Source organism: Endocarpon pusillum (genome assembly GCF_000464535.1).
Source record: "Endocarpon pusillum Z07020 unplaced genomic scaffold scaffold2751, whole genome shotgun sequence".
Classification (NCBI taxonomy): domain Eukaryota; kingdom Fungi; phylum Ascomycota; class Eurotiomycetes; order Verrucariales; family Verrucariaceae; genus Endocarpon; species Endocarpon pusillum.
In genome coordinates, this window is record NW_006916233.1 from 316,916 (window position 1) to 334,555 (window position 17,640).

The 17,640-nt window shown below is 48.1% G+C and overlaps 4 protein-coding genes across 4 annotated transcripts; all 4 read right to left on the minus strand.

The window, feature by feature from the left end:
* Positions 1-1,619: 1,619 nt before the first annotated feature.
* EPUS_02977 (uncharacterized protein) lies at positions 1,620-2,615 on the minus strand (the record flags this gene model as incomplete). The annotated part of the gene is made up of 2 exons (XM_007804064.1): positions 1,620-1,781; positions 1,902-2,615. The coding sequence occupies 2 exons, from the start codon at positions 2,613-2,615 to the stop codon at positions 1,620-1,622; spliced, it is 876 nt and encodes a 291-aa protein (XP_007802255.1).
* Positions 2,616-4,031: 1,416 nt separating this feature from the next.
* On the minus strand, positions 4,032-5,619 carry EPUS_02978 (uncharacterized protein; the record flags this gene model as incomplete). Its single annotated transcript, XM_007804065.1, has 2 exons — positions 4,032-5,057; positions 5,113-5,619. 2 exons carry the CDS (start codon positions 5,617-5,619, stop codon positions 4,032-4,034), a joined length of 1,533 nt encoding a protein of 510 aa, XP_007802256.1.
* Positions 5,620-8,383: 2,764 nt separating this feature from the next.
* On the minus strand, positions 8,384-10,059 carry EPUS_02980 (uncharacterized protein; the record flags this gene model as incomplete). Its single annotated transcript, XM_007804066.1, has 2 exons — positions 8,384-9,166; positions 9,220-10,059. 2 exons carry the CDS (start codon positions 10,057-10,059, stop codon positions 8,384-8,386), a joined length of 1,623 nt encoding a protein of 540 aa, XP_007802257.1.
* A 519-nt stretch (positions 10,060-10,578) lies between these two features.
* EPUS_02981 (uncharacterized protein) lies at positions 10,579-15,278 on the minus strand (the record flags this gene model as incomplete). The annotated part of the gene is made up of 4 exons (XM_007804067.1): positions 10,579-12,188; positions 12,235-14,908; positions 14,966-15,025; positions 15,081-15,278. 4 exons carry the CDS (start codon positions 15,276-15,278, stop codon positions 10,579-10,581), a joined length of 4,542 nt encoding a protein of 1,513 aa, XP_007802258.1.
* Between the last annotated feature and the right edge of the window lie 2,362 nt (positions 15,279-17,640).

Sequence of the window (17,640 nt, forward strand, 5' to 3'; positions counted from 1 at the left end):
AGTTTCAGTTTCAGTTTCAGTGCCTGTCCTAGCCATGATTGATGACCTGAGAAGATCTCCCCAAACCCCAGCATGATCCAATTCCAGCGGTGCACTCATCCTCAATTGCTCTGCCGTACCTGTCAGGATGTCTCTTTCTGTACCCGGTTCGGTTCGGGCCGGACAGGGCAAGGTCCACTCTATTGTGAATTTAGAGATGTTTTGTTTCTCGGTTGGGATTGCCAGACAGCGACATCGGACGATACTCGACTGAGCTGCGGCGGTTGAGAGGGGGTTGTTGAGCATTGGGATGATATTATGTGATATCACATCATTTTGTTTGGTTATCACTGAACAAGCGTATTTCGGGTCAAGCATTCCATGCAGCCCAGCAAAATGAATCATCCTTGTCGTGTGGCCTTGCGGTAGCCAGTGCAAATCCAATCCCGGCATGTCATCAACGACTAGGAGGATTCTTGAGGGCCTTCGGAGTGGACGAAAGTGAATTCTAAAGAGCCGTTGTAAATGGGAGGGATCTGGAGACACTTTTAACGGACGGCCTGCGCGATCAAATAGCGACTGCATGGTACCCTTGTGCGCCTCAAATCCATTTGGATATGGGCTTTCGCCATCCTTCACAGAAGGTGAGACCAGGGGATGGCTTTCTACACTCAGCATAATCCCAGTAGGACAGGAAGACGTGAGATCAGCCTTTGACAGGATCTGGACAGCCCAGCATTAGGTCGATTGCTAGACTTCGGAGCGAGCAGCATGCTAGGCTGATTACATCTCGCCCTTCCGACGAACCATTATAGCAAGGGGGAGCGAGAGACGAGGTTCAGAACTCAAAATACTCGGTAAAAACTGCTGCCATCACTGACTTTCAGTCTTCAAGGCTGGGACATGTGTTCTGCAAGATAGTGAGAGAATTTTGGCATAATGATTCATACAAAGTACGAAATGCCAATTGAAAGACTTCTGCAAAGCAACCACGCCACACCATACACCGAGCGCTTGGGGAACAGCATTCATGTCAAGTCGCCACCCAAGATCGCGAGATCAGGCCCGTTCATGTCTAAAACACATTGCTGAATGACTGGGAGGGGCTTAAAAACTAATGGAATGAGAGCAGAGACCCCACGAAGGATGCACCATCATTGGTTAAACTTTTTCGGTACCAATCTTCAGCACCTATCATTTCATTTCGACCTTCTGACATCAAACCATCCAAGAGCTCTCCACGCGGCATTTACAATCCATGATTGCTGCATTCCGCCGCAAAGAATCATCTTGCCACAGGTACTGTTGGCGAAGCGTAAGGATAGTGTAGCGTTTCTTTCATGCAGGTTTCTGCCTTCGGTTGAAGCTCTCCTTGGCAGGGCGGTTCCATTTGGCCAGGCAGTGGCTCAGAACCCAGGTCGTAAAATTCTGGCAAATGGTAGTAGAACGAGCTGCTATCAGGCGACTGGGAAAATGGAATGACTTGTTCGTTTTGGGGTGTGAGAGGAGAAGCAACCGAGAATTGATCGGCATCTTGTGAAGTTTGATCTGTGTCTTGCAATCCATAAAAGGTTTGAAGTCTCGAGCTTTGGAAACTTGGATTACTGCTTCGGCGGTTCATCTGCTCCTCTCTTCGCAATTTAGCGGCTCTTCTGGCAGCGCGCCCTCCTTTTGCTCCGGACCGTTGCCGGAGTAGAGCTGGAATTCTGGCTCGGTTTGTTTTCTTGTTGCTGCCATGCTTCCGATATCGTGTAGTTGATTGGACTCCATGCCTGATCGCGTCTTCGGTAAGAATCCATACACTGTTAGCTTTCCTTGCTTGATGTCCAGGGTTTTCTGGATCTTTTCGATCGTTTTCGAATGCCTGATTCATTTGTTAATTTGGTCAACCTCGTTCAATGTAGACATTTGCAGACACCAACCTGGTTCATTGACAAATTATGGCGAATGCTGTTTTGCCATCCATTGGTGCCAGATTCGCTAGGCTTGGTCGTGTTTTGCACAAACCAGTCATAAATCTCCCTCAGCATCATCCTGTGCCCAGGAGCCTGCATCAGCGCCTCATGTATCAGTCTCGCATATGGTTTGTCTCCGGAATCTTCTTCATCATCCTGGCTATCCTTCGTGAGCATGCCGGACTCTGAGCAAAAGGCTGAGATCGATTCATCCGACTCCAGCGGCCAAACTTCCATTGAAGGTGAGGAATCAATCTTTGGACTAGTAGGCGAAGAGGTCATGTCTTCTTTCCAGACTTCAACGTCTGAAGTGCCACCTTTGTTACAGGGTTCGTCAAAGGTGGGCTGTGAAGGATACACAAACCCCTGGTTCAGATATTGAGCGGGCGATGGTTGAAAATCCGGTACATAATTCTGCTCTTGTCCTTCCAAAGTCTCATGATAACGCCAACGGTCTCGAAAGCAATTGCTTTGAAATAGGCCCGTTGGAAGTCCCAAACCGAGAAGAGGTGCAGCATCTCGATAGGTACCGGCGTGTGTTCTATCAGAGTGCGCAATGGATTCATGATCAACGAGGCCTTGCACCGTGTTGTAGTACTGTGGTTGGGTCTCGACGTAGTTGCCACGTTCTCCCAGCAGCAGCGGCTGTTTGGAATAGAGATCCTCTTGCTGCAACTCCATTGGATCACAACTGTCAAAAAGCGAGCTCGAAGATCTGAGCGCAGCATATGATCCCTGCATCCTTCGAGCTCGCAAAATGGAGAAGTCTGACAGGGCGAAGATACCAGGATGATACTTCAGATAAGCAGCAGTCGTGATAAAATGAAAGTGTTTAGCTCATACCAACACAAAAGTAAGAGAAGCTGAGGGTTGTGCAAGAGTCTTATCAGGGTCAGTATGCAGGACCTGGGAGTAGTAGGACATATACGAAGTTATCTAGAGAACAGACATGATTTTTTAATTCGCCCGGGTTGACAGCCATAGTTGCTTCTACCAGCATGGAAGCTTTCCAAATGACCTGCTCGGGCCGTATCCACCTTTGCAGCTAGTGTGTATAGTATCGGGACCCTGCAAACAGTGACGAAGACCGTTGAGCACACAAACAAAGAACGCCGTTGCCGCAGATGGGTACTGAAGACCTGCAGGTATAGCCGTGGTGTTATCCCCCTTGTGGTTAGCTGGAGAAATGGGGGGTTCTTTCGTGTTTGTACGACAAATCCGTTGGAATCAGCAGAACGAATGATACGTGAAAGGTGTTATAATCTGGTCCTGTGACAGGGCTCGGAGGATGTGTGGCAGGTCGATGATATGATTGACAGCTGAGATGCAGCCTGCCTGCTGGCCATCTGCTAGGGCCGATGGGCCAAGCTAGCTGGGTTGCCAGACCCGGGTGAATGCAGATTGGCCCTGGGCAATCCAGTACCAGAGGAAATTGGTCAACCACTGCAAATCGGTGGCTTTTGAGGATCTGAGAAATGTAACAAATGTCCATATTTGCATCGCTGGTAGAAAAAGTTTGATGGGAATCAGGACAGAAAGTCTGATTTGATAAGAAGCACGGAAGAGAAGGAAAGTGGGCAATCCAGACAACAAAACACTTGTGGCTTAGAGCCCGTGGAAAAGCATCTGTCAGCTGCACAACTGCACAATAATTTTCCGAAGTGACGTGCATGGGGAAAAACCTGTGTATCAGACCAGGGCCGCCACGGACCGTGAACTTGTGCCAAGACCAGGATCCTTGCTGAAGAATGCTGTGTAAGTAATGTGTAGTGAGCATTGGCTTAGACTTTGGCAGGGCTCTCAGAAGGAAGCCACCGCAGGTCCTCCCGGGTGGCCAAGCAATGAAGAGGAAATTGAGATGATTGGAAATGCTGAAAAGATCACCGCCCCGCTCACCTCGCCCCACCGCATTGTCTGTCCCAGATTGAGTGAGAAGGCTCTCCCTGTAGACGCATCACTTACTCCATCACAAAGGCTTGGTCACTTCAGGAGCGATAGTCAAAAGTGCCGTGCACAAGAAATCTGTCTTTGTAGGCCGAGTAACAGAAAGCAGGCAGCAGCCGCCTAGCATTCTCGTTGTGGTCCCTTGTGTGGTAATCACTTCCTGTAAAAGACTTTTTTGAACTGGAAATGAAGCTGTAGGATCCCTTTATCAAAACTGCTCTTGAAGCCTCTTTCGCGTTTGGCGCTGTAATCCCATTCTTTATCAACAATACGAAAAGCCACGTCCTCGTAAGGCGGACCAGAGATAAACCTGATGAGGCAAGTATCTTCCTCGCCGGCTGGGGCAAACGACTGCCCTTTCTTTCGTCCCCCTTCTCTTTCGATTTTGTAGGTTGGTGCTTTAGTTTTGTCGATCAGGTCAGGATAGAAGATATTGAACTTGTAACCCTGTACGACCTTTGGAGGCGGATTGTCATGATCATAGTGGGTTTGGTTGTACTTGTTCCATTCGTACCCCATCTGGACCCGGTTGAAATAACGAGGCTTACGTGGTCGGTACTTGCCGGACCAGAGAGCTTTAGACTTGGTGTCGACATCTTCCTCTCCTGCAAAGATTTCCTCATTCTCACTTATGCCGCGAGCTACCTCTTTCTCGTAAAGTGCCTTAGTCGCCTGGGAGAAGTCTTCGGTTGGTATGGCAGCAAATCTTCCAGAGGATGGCTCCGAGAGAACAAGGCCCGCTCGAGCTGCATCTGTCTCAGCGGTGGTCGGCTTCTGTTCTGGCTTCCGCATCGCATCACCTGTTATTGGGAAAATGACAGAGCCGCTGTCTGTACCTTTATTCGGACGTTCTTGCCTCTTTCCAACATGCACAGTTGTGGCACCAGTCTGGCGCACAAGTGCTGAGGATCGCGAGTCGAGGGCAGACTGATACAACTTTTCAAGCTTGGCCTTCGCTTTCCATGTTAAGAGGCTCTTTAGCAGCTGTTCCCAGTAATCTGTGTCAATAGGCTCATCAGATACCAGCTTGCGGTTGATCTGCACCTCCAGAGCTTCAAGCTCGTCGAAAGACTTTGGGCTTAACAAAAGATCGATATCCGACGAGACAGAGCTTACAGCACGGCCTTCTGGATCCACTGTGGACTTCTTCCTCCGATCTCGGCAAATGATTCTCATGGTCTGTAATACCTGATCAGTGTGCGCCACGTGGTCTGACATGACAGATTCAACTTACTCGCCAGTAGTCTTTGTTCTGAGTGTTCTTCTCCAGGCGTAGGAAGGTATCAATATCTTTCTCGAGGTCCAACAGTTGTTCCTCAGACAGCTTATCAAAGACCGTGTTGGGATCAACAATGTCGATTTCACTGGTGTCGTACTCATCGTCTAAGGCGTTTCGCGTTGTATCGATACTCCGCAAGACTACTGTGAGCCAATCAATAGGCTTGGCCCTGCCGTCCTTGACACGGATCTCTGCCTTTTTCTTTGCCTGTTTTAGAACAAATTCGTCCTCTTGAGCAACCCATTCTCGGGCTCTTTCGTCTTCTTGTATCTGATTCAGTCTAACTTGATCTTTCTGCAGTTTCTCGAAGGTGGCAGCGGATTCTTGTCGGTTCGGGCCATCTCTACTCGCATAGCTTGTTCGTTGTGCTTTCTGCGATCGTCGCCAGGGTGGTGGCGAGTTCGAGCGTCGCTTGACACCACGAGGGGCTGTATTCTCTACACCATCAGATTCTGTTGTCATGTTGCCTGAGGCTAGGAGTGATGTGGAAGCCAATCAATTTGTTCGAAAACGGCTTGCGTAGTAGTACTGGATAAGAGTAGGAGTCCGGCACAACTATTTCCCGATGCGTGCATATGCCAAGGCAAGAAACTCCTCAATTGCACTGGCAGTGCCTAGCAGGTCTGAAAGTTACTACTCCGTACGGATCCGTAAATTACCGTCAATATGTGCTGAGTTTGAGCCTGACCGTCCTACTTACCAGGAGAAGGGGTAATTAAAAATGTGGCCTAAGTGCCGTTAGTGAGAATGGCAACTATTCTGTCAAATGAGGACCATATTAGTATGATCAGAGGGGCATATTTTGACCACAGTAAGATCATATTTTTGACAAATAACGTTATAAATGATGAAATCTCATTGGATTACAGATGCTTTAGCTACATATCCTGGTATACTCTAAGCAATCTTACGGTTAGGCTAACTCTAAGCGTACTTTAGCGGCTCTCTTACCATTTTTTAAAGTGGCCTTCTTCCTGCTAACTATGATGTAGCATCTGTAAAAAATACTCTGTACGGCCAAGACATTTTAGATCTGAAAGAGTTTTGTCATTTCAGTCGTCATATTCCAACATTATTGTTATATGACTGTCAAATCATAGTCATCCGATGGTCATTTGACGATAACTTGAATGACGAACGATCTGTTAAATTTTCCAAGGACCCTTCGGACTAACACAGCAGTATTTTAAACACCCTTCTCCAGGTAAGAGCTTCATGCCCTCTTTAAGACGTCTTCTAACTTAAGAAGGATAGAAATACGCTGAGTCGACAACACGGAAGCTCTTTTCTTGAATCTCCTTTAAAAGGCGAGCTTGAAGCCAAGTAGAGCGGAATCCACTCTTCGTCCATTGCAGCATATCATAGGATAGTCTCACCAGCTTATTGCTATCTTTGTTCTATATCCGAAGCTGTCTGTGGTCTCTGCATTGTGAAGGCTTGTCGCCAGTATCAAGCTCCTCATGCACGGAGCTTATCTGAGCCTGCACAGCTTTGGTGTTGCTTTTTTCTCCCCATTACTCTAGCATGGAGGCTGTTCGTCGTCTCTCCTCAATCCAGCGACAACTAAGAACAGTTGACTCAGCCTTACAGTATCAAGGCATGGCCTCAGACGTGAGACAGAGACTTGATATTACTTCGAAATACGAGACGAAGTCGGGATGCAGAATTCCAGTGTTAGGCTGTGGGGTATGCGCTCTATCTGCATGCCTTCATATGCTCTGCTTAAATCTCATTTGTTTTTCTACATCCCTCTCTCCATTGTCCCAGATACTCGATAGGCTGCAATCCCAATATTTCAAGACCAGCGCTCATGTGTCAGTGGCAATGTTCAGTCGCAGGTTGACAACTCAGGAAGCTGACAGATTTGTCCTACCACTTCAGGTGTATCAAACGTAAGATGCCTTTCCCTGCACCAGAGACGATACCTTACATCAAACCTCTTGGGCAGTCCCGCTGCTGTTACCGAGTCAGTAGTGCTTCATGCCTTCAAGACTGGCTACCGACACATTGATTCTGCGCGTGCCTACCGAAACGAGCAACCCTGCGCAGATGCCATCCGATCCTCGGCTCATTCAATTCCACGCTCGGAGATCTTTTTCACCTCCAAGGTTCCGCCCCGCGCAATGGGTTACGAAGCGACCAGTGTATTTCAATCCTTCATTTTCCTTCAGCAAGGATCCCAAAACCCAGGCTCGCGTTCTAACAATTCCATACTCAGAGATCCATCGCCTCTACCCTATCCCAAACCTCCCTCTCTTACATAGACCTCTACCTCATTCACTCACCCTACGGCGGCCGCACGGCCCGCCTCNNNGCACCTGGGACGCGCTCGTCTCGGCGCAAAAAGCGGGACAGATCCGCTCTTTAGGCGTCTCCAACTACGGAGTCCATCACCTCGCCGAGCTAGAATTGTATATACAAACTCTCGAGACCAAATACGGCCCCGGCGCAGGCGGCACCATCTCTGTGGGACAATGGGAACTGCACCCCTGGCTACCGCGTGACGACATTGTGGAGTGGTGCCGGGCCCGCAACATCGTCATTCAGGCGTACTGTCCCCTCGTGCGAGGGCAACGAGCCGAGGATCCGATCCTGAAGGAGATTGCCGAGACTCATGGGAAGACGTGGGCGCAGGTGCTTCTACGCTGGAGTTTGCAAAAGGGATTTGTGCCGTTGCCGAAAAGTGTGACCCCAAGCCGGATCGAAGAGAATGCCGATCTCTATGATTTCGAGTTGAGTGAAGAGGAGATGCGGAGGCTGGAGAGGAAAGGCGCGTATGAGCCGTGTAGTTGGGATCCTACCGTTAGTCGTGATTAGGATTTCACCGCATGATTATCCGTTCCAACCGCAACATCAGATTAGGTATTCATATGTAGAACGGAGTCGGAGTGTACTCACAGGATCTAAGGCTAACGAGGCAGGGACCGACTCCAGTGTTGGCAGCAGCGGGCCGAGATCCAATCTGTGCTCCAGATCCCAATTTCAGAGACTCAGCTCTCACACCCCTCTAGCCTGTACTCTCTTATACATTCCCCCCCCCCTAAACCCTCAAGCATTCTCTTCGTTTCAAGATCACGGGACACTTGTCCACCGGAATTCCCAGCCGAAGTAGCCCAATCCATCACCGCTCGCGACCGCAAACCCAACAAATCCAAAGCGTCAGTAGGGTAACGCAAAAGAGATGAAGCCCATCTCCCTCCCCCTCCCTCCGCAGGAAGTTCTGGCGTCAGAATCTCCTCTTCTTCCTCCCCGCGCCTCCCCGCTGGTCAAGCTGTCTCTTGAGCTCCAACCGCTTCTGATCCGCTCTCTCCGCCTCCGTCATCGGCTGCTCCTCCATCTTGGGCGGAGTGCTGGAACGCCTCCGCGCACCAGAAGAACCTGTGGCGCGTTGCTTCGCGTCAACTGCGGGTGGAGGAGGAGCAGAGTGGCCTGGCGAGACGGTGGGGCTGAGAGAAGCGGCGGGAGAGAGGCTGGCCGTCCTGCTCTTCTTGCCTCCGATGGCGCCGAGTTTCGGGCGGGGTCTGGCAGGCGTGCGTTGTTTTGTCGGAGCGGGTGGCTCGGCGGATTGGGTTGGCATCTGCGGCTCTTTGCTGCTTGTTGGGGGTCTCCTGCCCCCGATGATGCCCATCTTCACGGCTGGGTTCTTCTTGGGAGTTGCTGTGCTGCGATCAGCGACGCTGTGGACTGCTGCTACTGCTGATTCTGATTCTGATTCTGTGGCGGTGTCTGTTGATGTGGACGGCGACTTCCTTGGAGCTTTTGCAGGTGGTTCCGGGAATGGAGAGGGCGAATCTTGCTTGGTGGCATACAAGGGCTTGCTCTTCGTCCCTCCTAAGGTTCCTAGCTTTGCTGATCGCGGCTTTGGATTGGTGTTTCTGCTTCGGACAGGAGCTGATGAGGAATCAGAGGAGCTCAGGCGGTGGCCGAGTTTTCTGATGTTCCCACCAGAAGAGGATTCCGACGAGTCAGGATCGTTATTGTGAAAGGGTGGCTGGTCGATAGATGTTTGCTTGTAAACGAGTCAGCCAATCTTTCTCTACTCTGTATCAACGTAAACGTTACTTGGTTTCTCTTCGGCTCTGTAACCGAAGTATGCCTCCATCCTCGCTCAGGCAGGTCGTCATGCACTCCCTCGCCAGCCGCCCTCGGTGGCCTCCACACCACCTTCCCCGTCCCCTCATCCTTCAACGCATCCACAATCTCCCTTAACCCCCCATCATCCCCGTCCTTCAGATCCGCACCCCACTCCTCCACTCGAAAAGCCTTGACCCCGGGAACAAGCTGAGCCGCCTGCCTCGCACTAAGCGCCTTCCTCGCGCCCGCAAAGCCGGGAAACACCATCGCGAGATCCATGCCCGAACCTTCAATCTTATCCATCAGCTTCGCGATAACGTGATCCTTGTCCTTGATCTTCCGGCGGAGGTCCTCTTCGCGTCTCCTGCTGGCGTCGATGACCCGCAGCGCGGGCACCACCAGCTCCCGCGTCAGGGCAGACGGTGCTTGGCGAACCATCCGGAAGCTCCATTGCAGCGTGCCGAGGGGAGTGGGGAGCGGGATCGAGGTCTCTATCTCGAAGCGCTCGGGGATGGAATGCTCGGTATGTCTGAGAAGTCTAACTTGTGACCCGTGGGAGCCGGAGATGGATTCCTCGAGCTTGTTGAGAAGTACTTCGTATTGCTCCTCGTCCTCGGTTGGGTCAATGCTGCATCGTGTCTTGATGGCCTCTTCTTTCAACTCTTGCTTTGATGTTTTGACGGCACGCCAGATATGGACCAGATCTGTGACTGACAAGTCGATTCCACCTTCATCCCTTTCGAATGTGAAAAAAAGCAGGGAACTAAGGACTTCGTTGGTATCTGCGATGGGAAGTCTCCTCCATGTTGGCATTGATGTGGGTGCCATATGGTGGTACGAGCAAGAAACAGCAGGACGTCCGAGTGATCACTTCAGCCTCTAACAGGCTTATTCACGCTATCATTCCTATCATTCCTATCATTCCTATCATGGGTATCTATTCTGTTGCGAGGCGCTCAATCTGACCCTTCGTTATTTACAGACTGAAAGTACTACGTAGTAAGATAGAAAGGGACAGGGGGCTGACTTGGCGCTACGTTAGGCTACCTTCAAGTTGGTGAAAGGCCCTCAGTCCATATCGAATACTATGCCGGCGATCACGATCCTCATTCACACCATCTTTGCTGAAGAGAGGTCTGAGTTTAGAAATCTATTGTTCATGATTTCGGTGGAAAAAACCACTATATATCATGCTCCGTGGCTTAAGCATATGGTATCATTGCCCGAAAGAAAGAACAACCGAGAACAACACACATATAGAGACCATTGTAACTCTTGACATCCAGACGGATTCTGCAGAAGTGATCTCCTGCTCCAAGATACTTTGCCAGCTCTCCTAAAGATCTCTCAAGAAGTTGCTTGCTTTCCACTAAAATCTCTCTTGCTCAACAGCGACCGTCGTATACCCCTTTTGCTGTCTGGACTGTCTCTCCCGTTGGAGGTCACTGGTCTTAGACTGTCAGCCGAGCTGCCGCCTGACGGTGTGAACTGGCTTTGCAGAACGACAACACCCGGACCAGCTTTGACCGACTGGATCGCTCCTGAGCCCTGGTCTGCCAGGAAGAACAAGCCATCTCCCAGAATTTCCCCACCAAACAAGCCATGATCCTTCACCACCACTTGGAATTGAGTATCCGCAGAACACGCAACGTTGAAGGTTTCGTGTTCGGCAGAGTACTCAACTTTGCCGGTGGGTGACTTGACTGATTTCGTCTTGTGAACTTCCTTACCCCCTTTGGGGCCGACCGTTTTCACATAAACACGAACATCAGCTGACGGTGGGTAGTCATTTGCAGCGATTATTGTCAACGATGCGGTCCCAGTACTGGCTCCCTTTGAAGTTCCGCCGGACACACTGAAAGTAGAGCCAAAGCTTCTTGTCCGGTTGTGTGGGGCGTCTTTCTGGGCCGAAGTTGGTGTTGTTGGTTGGCCGTCGACTACTGTATTGGGGCGGGATGGAGTGCCTTGGGGCGTGCTTGAATCCGACACCACATCACCATTGATGCTAGTCACAACTGAGCCATTGGCATCCATGATAGCCTCATCTTGACCGCCTTTGGACTTGCTGGTGAATCCGCGTTTGAGAAATGAGGCGCCCTTGCCGACACCCTTGATTGGTGCTCCTACGACTTTCCCTGCCGGAGCAAATGTGCCCGAGAAGGTGGAAGAGCCTTGGCGGGATCGTTGAACATAGTCTGGTTTGAATAGCAGCTTCAGTCTGAGGGTCCCTGATTTGCCATCGAGAGCATAACACATTTCTGTTGTTTGAAATGGTTCAAGACTCTGTAGGTCGATAGCAGTTGTGCCAAGCTGGTCTGCTTTGTCTCCAAAGTCCCAATCGTACACGTCGCACTTGAATTCCGCTGCAGTCCTGGAATTGACTTGCACCTCGAAGAATTCATTCCACGCAGGATGTAAGGTCTTTTTCTGGACCTTCGTTTTGAATACCTCCTTCCCATTGAGGCGGAATTTGCAGTATGGATCACTGTAGCCGTTTCGATCCGCAGATGGCAGATCAGCCGCATCCAATACGTCGACTCGAAGAGTACCCATGTTGTTTATGCTCTCACTTGGGTCTAGTTGCATCTTGACCGGCAGGTACTTGAGACTGACTGTGACCTTGCTCAAAGCGCCGTCCGCACCCTTCATGGTCAGCTCTGTCGGTTTATACAGGCACTGCTGGAGCGTAGTCAAGGTTGAACCTTTTAGTCTCGCGATTACGTGGTCTTGGTCACCCTCTCCCTTGTTGTCTGTCTTCTCAGTCAACCTTAACGTGATCTGCGACACTTCAAGCTCGCGCACGAAGGCATCTCCGGTCTCGCCAAATTTGTGGCTCCTTTGGCGAGCTTTCGATGTGGTATAGGACGGAAAGACCATGTCATCCATGAGTACTTCCAGTTGGACATCCGAATGGGCAAACGTGCCTTGAACGATCTTGAACACAAGGAGACCACATTCTGTGATAGATTAGCAAGAACCACAACGGGATATACAACGCCGTACCATATTTCGTCAAGTCTTCTGGTCCAAGACGTATCTTTGGTTCCCGTGGTTTCGCCACCAAGAGCTCCGCTGGGGTAGCTTTGCTAGTCTCCTTTTCACCATTTGTCACTCCGTTTGCTAGAGCAGTGTCAATAGTACCGCGGTCCATGGAATCAACTCTAGGGGGGTAGGACACTTCGGCGCTCTGCTGTGATCCTTCCACGCTTGAACGGGTAGCGTCTAGAGATACTTTGCCATCCTTCGCCCCCTTGCTTTCCATGGAAGGTTTTCCAACAACTTCGGCTTCTTCTTGAAGTTCTTCCTCTTCTTCCTCGGGATCAACCACGTTCAAGGTTGGGTAGAAAGCCATTGTGTAATTGAGCTTACCTTTCGCCTGTCCTCGGCCATTGATTCGCAGACCTTCTGACATTGGTGTTTTCCTATCGTGCACTTCATAGGCACCTGTTTCGCTCTCCCGAATATAATCGGAAGCGGGAACCTCGACGGAACCCAGCGTGCGGTCCTTGCCTAGTTTCTCCTGATCCAGCACTTCGAGAGTGAGGCGCTCTTTGGTTGAGTGCATAGGAACATAGATGACTTCATCCCAGTCAGGGTTAAGGTTGTTTTTGAATGTCACGGTGCGACCCTTCTCAATGCCAGAAAGCAGGACACGTGCATAGGTGTCAGATTTGCCAATGGTTTCAAAATTGCGGACATCTCTGGCGTTCTTGAAATGGATGCGCATAACTCCAATCGGCGTGACGTAACCGCCAGAGCCAGTGATCCCTTTGATTCCAACCGGTTTCCAGTCCAGCATCAGTTTGACTCTACCCGTCTTAGTCCCATGCAGATTGAACCATTCCTGGCCTTTGTCCATCAGCTGGATCATGTCGTCCATTTTGATTTGATAGGAGCCCAAAACCGCATCTGATGCTAGATCTCGATCGTCCTTGATCACTAATCCAAGACGAGCCTTTTTGCGGTCTGTTATCAGAACTGATTTTGTGGGATCCGGAAAAACGGGGTTGTTCGTCCGCTTGAGCTTCTTCGTGATATGGATCTCCTTGTTGTTGAGAAGCAGTACAGCGTAAGGATTGAGAGCTCCAACCAGGCTTATCGATCCATCGAGCTCCTTGGCTTGCTCTACCGTAATTCTTGCTATGCCAGTATTGGACTCGGGTGGAGGCTCAAGCGTACCATCTTCTAGCTTTCTGCCTTCCAAGACAGGGAAAAATCTCACGTCAGCCTGGAGCTGACCACGGGGCTTGCCGTTCGCCATAACTTCAAGCTGCAGATTTTCATGCTCAGTATCCTGCTCAAGTTGATCAAGAGCGAAAGTGGCTGTTCCCAATTCTTTGTCCTTGCGGAACTCGTTCCAGTCATAAACCTGCATTGTCAAGGTATCCGTGAAGGATGTGATGATAATGTACAAGGTTTCGTTCCATCGTGGGTTAGCATTCTCCTTTATGGTCTTGGTCTGCCCTAATGATTCACGGCTGTTGAGGGAGACAGCTGTATACGGATCCGGAGTACCTGAGAATTTGTCAGGGTTCTTCAGCCCATGTGCACCGTGAATGGTGACAGCAACCACTCCAATGGCAAGATCGACGGGATTTCCAGCGAGTATTTTAGCAATCTCAATCGGGAAGACGTTTGGGTCGTACATCATAGGCTGCAAGTTGCCATGAATTTGTTCTTTGATGAAGGTCTCCAATCCAGGTATGAAATTTATGTCAAAGCCAAGTGTGTCCCCTCCGAGAGGCTTGCAAACGTAGTCGATCTCGGGCTGCCCAAGGAAGCAGATGTCAACTTTCTCAATGTGTGGGAATGGAAGCTGCAACTTGACTTTGACTCTCATGAGACCAGAGAAAGCGAAATCTTCGACAATCACATCCAAGCCTTTGCTTATCATAGCTTTGCCGATCCGTATCTCGAGCACGACTTTTGGATTGATCTTGTTCTTCAGCTGGCGCGCAGTGAGGTCCATAGTGTCCGTGGGTGTGAAGCTGAATTTCCAGTCCATCAGCACAATATCGTCTTCAGCTTTTGGGTACGTTTTGACATGTTCCATCCGCGGTGGCTTAGTCCCCAGCGTGAATGTCCTCATACGAAGACTGTCGAGAAAGGCCGGAGTCGAAGTGCTCAAAACCTGATCAACAGAAGCGATGATTGTCCTACAAAGTTCTGGAGCGTAAATCGGCCAGAATTTCACCAAAAAGCTGTTGATCCACTCGAGACTTTCGGTATCTGTCTCTAACTTGGCTTTGGCGAGTTCTCGATTGAGATCGTCTCGAAAATTCCTTCTCACTCTTCGGATAGAGGTTCGATAATAGGTTCCGCACGTAGCCATTACTAGAAACAACCATCCGAGGCCCCCTCCAAGAAGAGCAATCACCCAGGAGGATAGGCAAGCGAAGATGATCACGCCGGTGTTGTGGTACCAGTCTCCAAAAAATTTATCGTCCAGCTTGCCTTCGAGAAAGGTTTGATGATCCAATAGTGTTTCACCTTCGTCATCAGCAGCGTCACCAGTACCAAATCGAGGGGCCCATCCTACTCGGTCACGGGCGTACTCGTCCTCTAGTGGGGCTCCATTTGCTTGCATTGACTTTTTGCCCTCCGGTGTAGAAGTAGCGGGCAAGGCACCGTCTGTGCTTGGTGGTGGAAGGTCGTATTTGCCGGGTGTACCATCGTCCTGTTCGCTTCGTTAGTAAAGCTCTGTAATTGATCGAGTGACAGGGCTGGCACATACAATGTCGGTTGCAATGCCAACCCCGGACTTTTTCTTGCGATGAAACCCGGCAGGGACTTGCTGTAAGACGGCAGATCAGTAGGGGTCTTAGTAGAAGGTATAGCAATATGCTCACAGCTCCGGCTTGAGCGGCCTTCTCTTGTGGAGTAGCATTAGGGTCGAACTGAAATGCAGCTGCACCGCCTTTTATGCTCTCCTCAATCAAAACCTTCTCCGCATCCTGTGCTGTCGCCTCTGTATTATGATCCTGGGCAGCCTCCACTGCGCCTTGCTGTTTGAGCTCTTTGGCGTGGCTGCCCAGTGAGTGGAACATATTTATGTTGGGCTAATTGCCTGCTGCTCCGCTGAGCTGCGGCTACTGCCTTGAGGGTATCCGGTACACTGTTATCAGGATAATATGTCGAGACTGGTCGCTACCTCTACTGGGTTCTTGAGGAAGCTGCAAACTGATTGCCCACACGTTGGCGAGGTAGAAGACGGAGGTGTACTTTACCCGCAGCCGGACGCTGATAGCGTACGCCACTAATACCACTAGTAATTACAGTACAGTGCTTCTTCCTGAGTGTTCATGATTGATCACAACAATTTGTACTGCATTCGCATACATAATCGATTATAATTAATCAGAAGTAGTTAGCTTTTATTAAGTGTGTTCTGTACTTTAAATAATCATTAATCTAGATTCATATTTTAATAGAATTATTCTCAACAATTTATATGTTAATGCAGTACAGAGTTGTGCTTCAAAGTCATCAATATACGCTAACTAGGATGAATAGAAGCTAGCTTTTATTGTGCTAGCACAGTGCTGGTAGTCAGTAGGAACGTAAAGATTATGAGAGGGGGCGGATCACTGAAGTTTAACTAACGCAGACCGCTGAGCCACATCAAGTAACCTAAAAGAAGGCTTCAAGGGTCTACAGAAAAAGGGGGCTATCCCCTCCGTCCCTGGGTGGTCCAATTAGCGTCTTGGCGCAGAATAAGGTTTTTTAGCCGCATATGAGCGTCACAGCTTTCCACTGCGCTTTTTATAAATAAATTTTCAGCCACTTACTATGCTACGACCACAGCGAAATACGCAAATTCCTCTGAGATACAGAGATAAATCACCTCCGTCAATACACAGAAACAACAACCAGTCAAAACGGTCAAAAATTGGCTCCAAAAGCGTTGATCGAAATAAAATCGATCAAGCCTTGGCAGTGATTGCCCCGACGCCAGAATGCGCAGATGAACCCTCGACATTCATTTCAACAGAACTCCCTCATTTTGAAGCTAATTACGTTCGAAATCGAGCAGGAGCTTTTCAATACACTAATCTATCTGAATTAGGCTTTTTTCAGCTCTTTTTTAGCGATTTCGTGGTAGAAATCCTCTCTGAAGAAACTAACAAATATGCCACATTCAAATTACAAAATCCTCCTTTCCTTAAGAAATGTCATTAGGTACCTATTACGCCGGCAGAAATACGTATATTTATAAGGATAAATCTCTATTTTGGCTTATACTATTTAATAGTATAAACAGATTATTAGAAACTATATAATCTAGGTTAATTTATAAGTTAAGATTAATTTGAACTTATTCATTACTTTTTTAGTATAAATAGTGCTCTTACACCTCTAAATACACTCTAGTTTTATCAAATTTAATATATAACTAACCTTATTTAAACTGCTTATTAAAATTCCTTCTATCTCTTCTTTTATATCACTATTAATAAGGCTATAGTTGTCTTTATAAGCTATTCAAAGTATATAATTAAGCTAAAGAATAAGCTTATTAATATAGGCTACAAGCTATAATATATTAGTAATTATAAATATATTTAGAGCTAGTTATTTTACTCTAGAATAAATAGAGTTGAAACGCTTAAAAAGGAAATAAAAATAAGCTGATTACACCTACGCTCTGCAGGCGCTAAGCGTACCTTATTAGTACTTATATTTACGCTTGTTTTACACTTGGCTAAACAGCTTCTAAAACAGCTTAAATTCTGTGTTTATTTAAATAATCTGTTTCTAAATATGCCTATTACATAGTACTTATTAATTATAAGGGTCTATTATATAAGTATAATACATAAAAAGGCTAACAGATTTTCTTTATATCTTTAGAGCTATTTTAAGCAAAATAAGCTACTATAAGACTCTATAATAATAGAGGTTATTAAAAATAATACTCTCTGCTTTATTTAGCAAGATAATAAGGCTGTTAGTGCTATTTTGACTACTTATAGTCTTTACAAAGTTAAGAATAAAGTTTAGCGTACGTAAAGATGCTTAAAAATAATGTCTAAAAATTAACGAATTCTACTACAGTCACAACTTATATACAGAGTAAGATTATAGTGTATCTGTATACCAAGTACAGATCCTGTTAGTGTATAGATCATGTAGTATATCCTATGCCACCAGCATATGAAATCCTGCACTATACCTGATTAGGAATAATCTGACCAGGCAATATTTAGCTATACGTGTACAGCCAAATAGTGCAGACTATAGTCTGCTGATCAGTATGCATTCTTAACACTCCCCCTTAAGCCGAATTAGCTTGTGACTTGTCCTAAGACCTTGTTAATCCGAGTAAAGACACATAGTTGTTAAATAGTGGTCTAGTAAGGGATTTAGTTAGTCTGTCAGTTATTATCTTGTCTATTAGGATGTAATTAA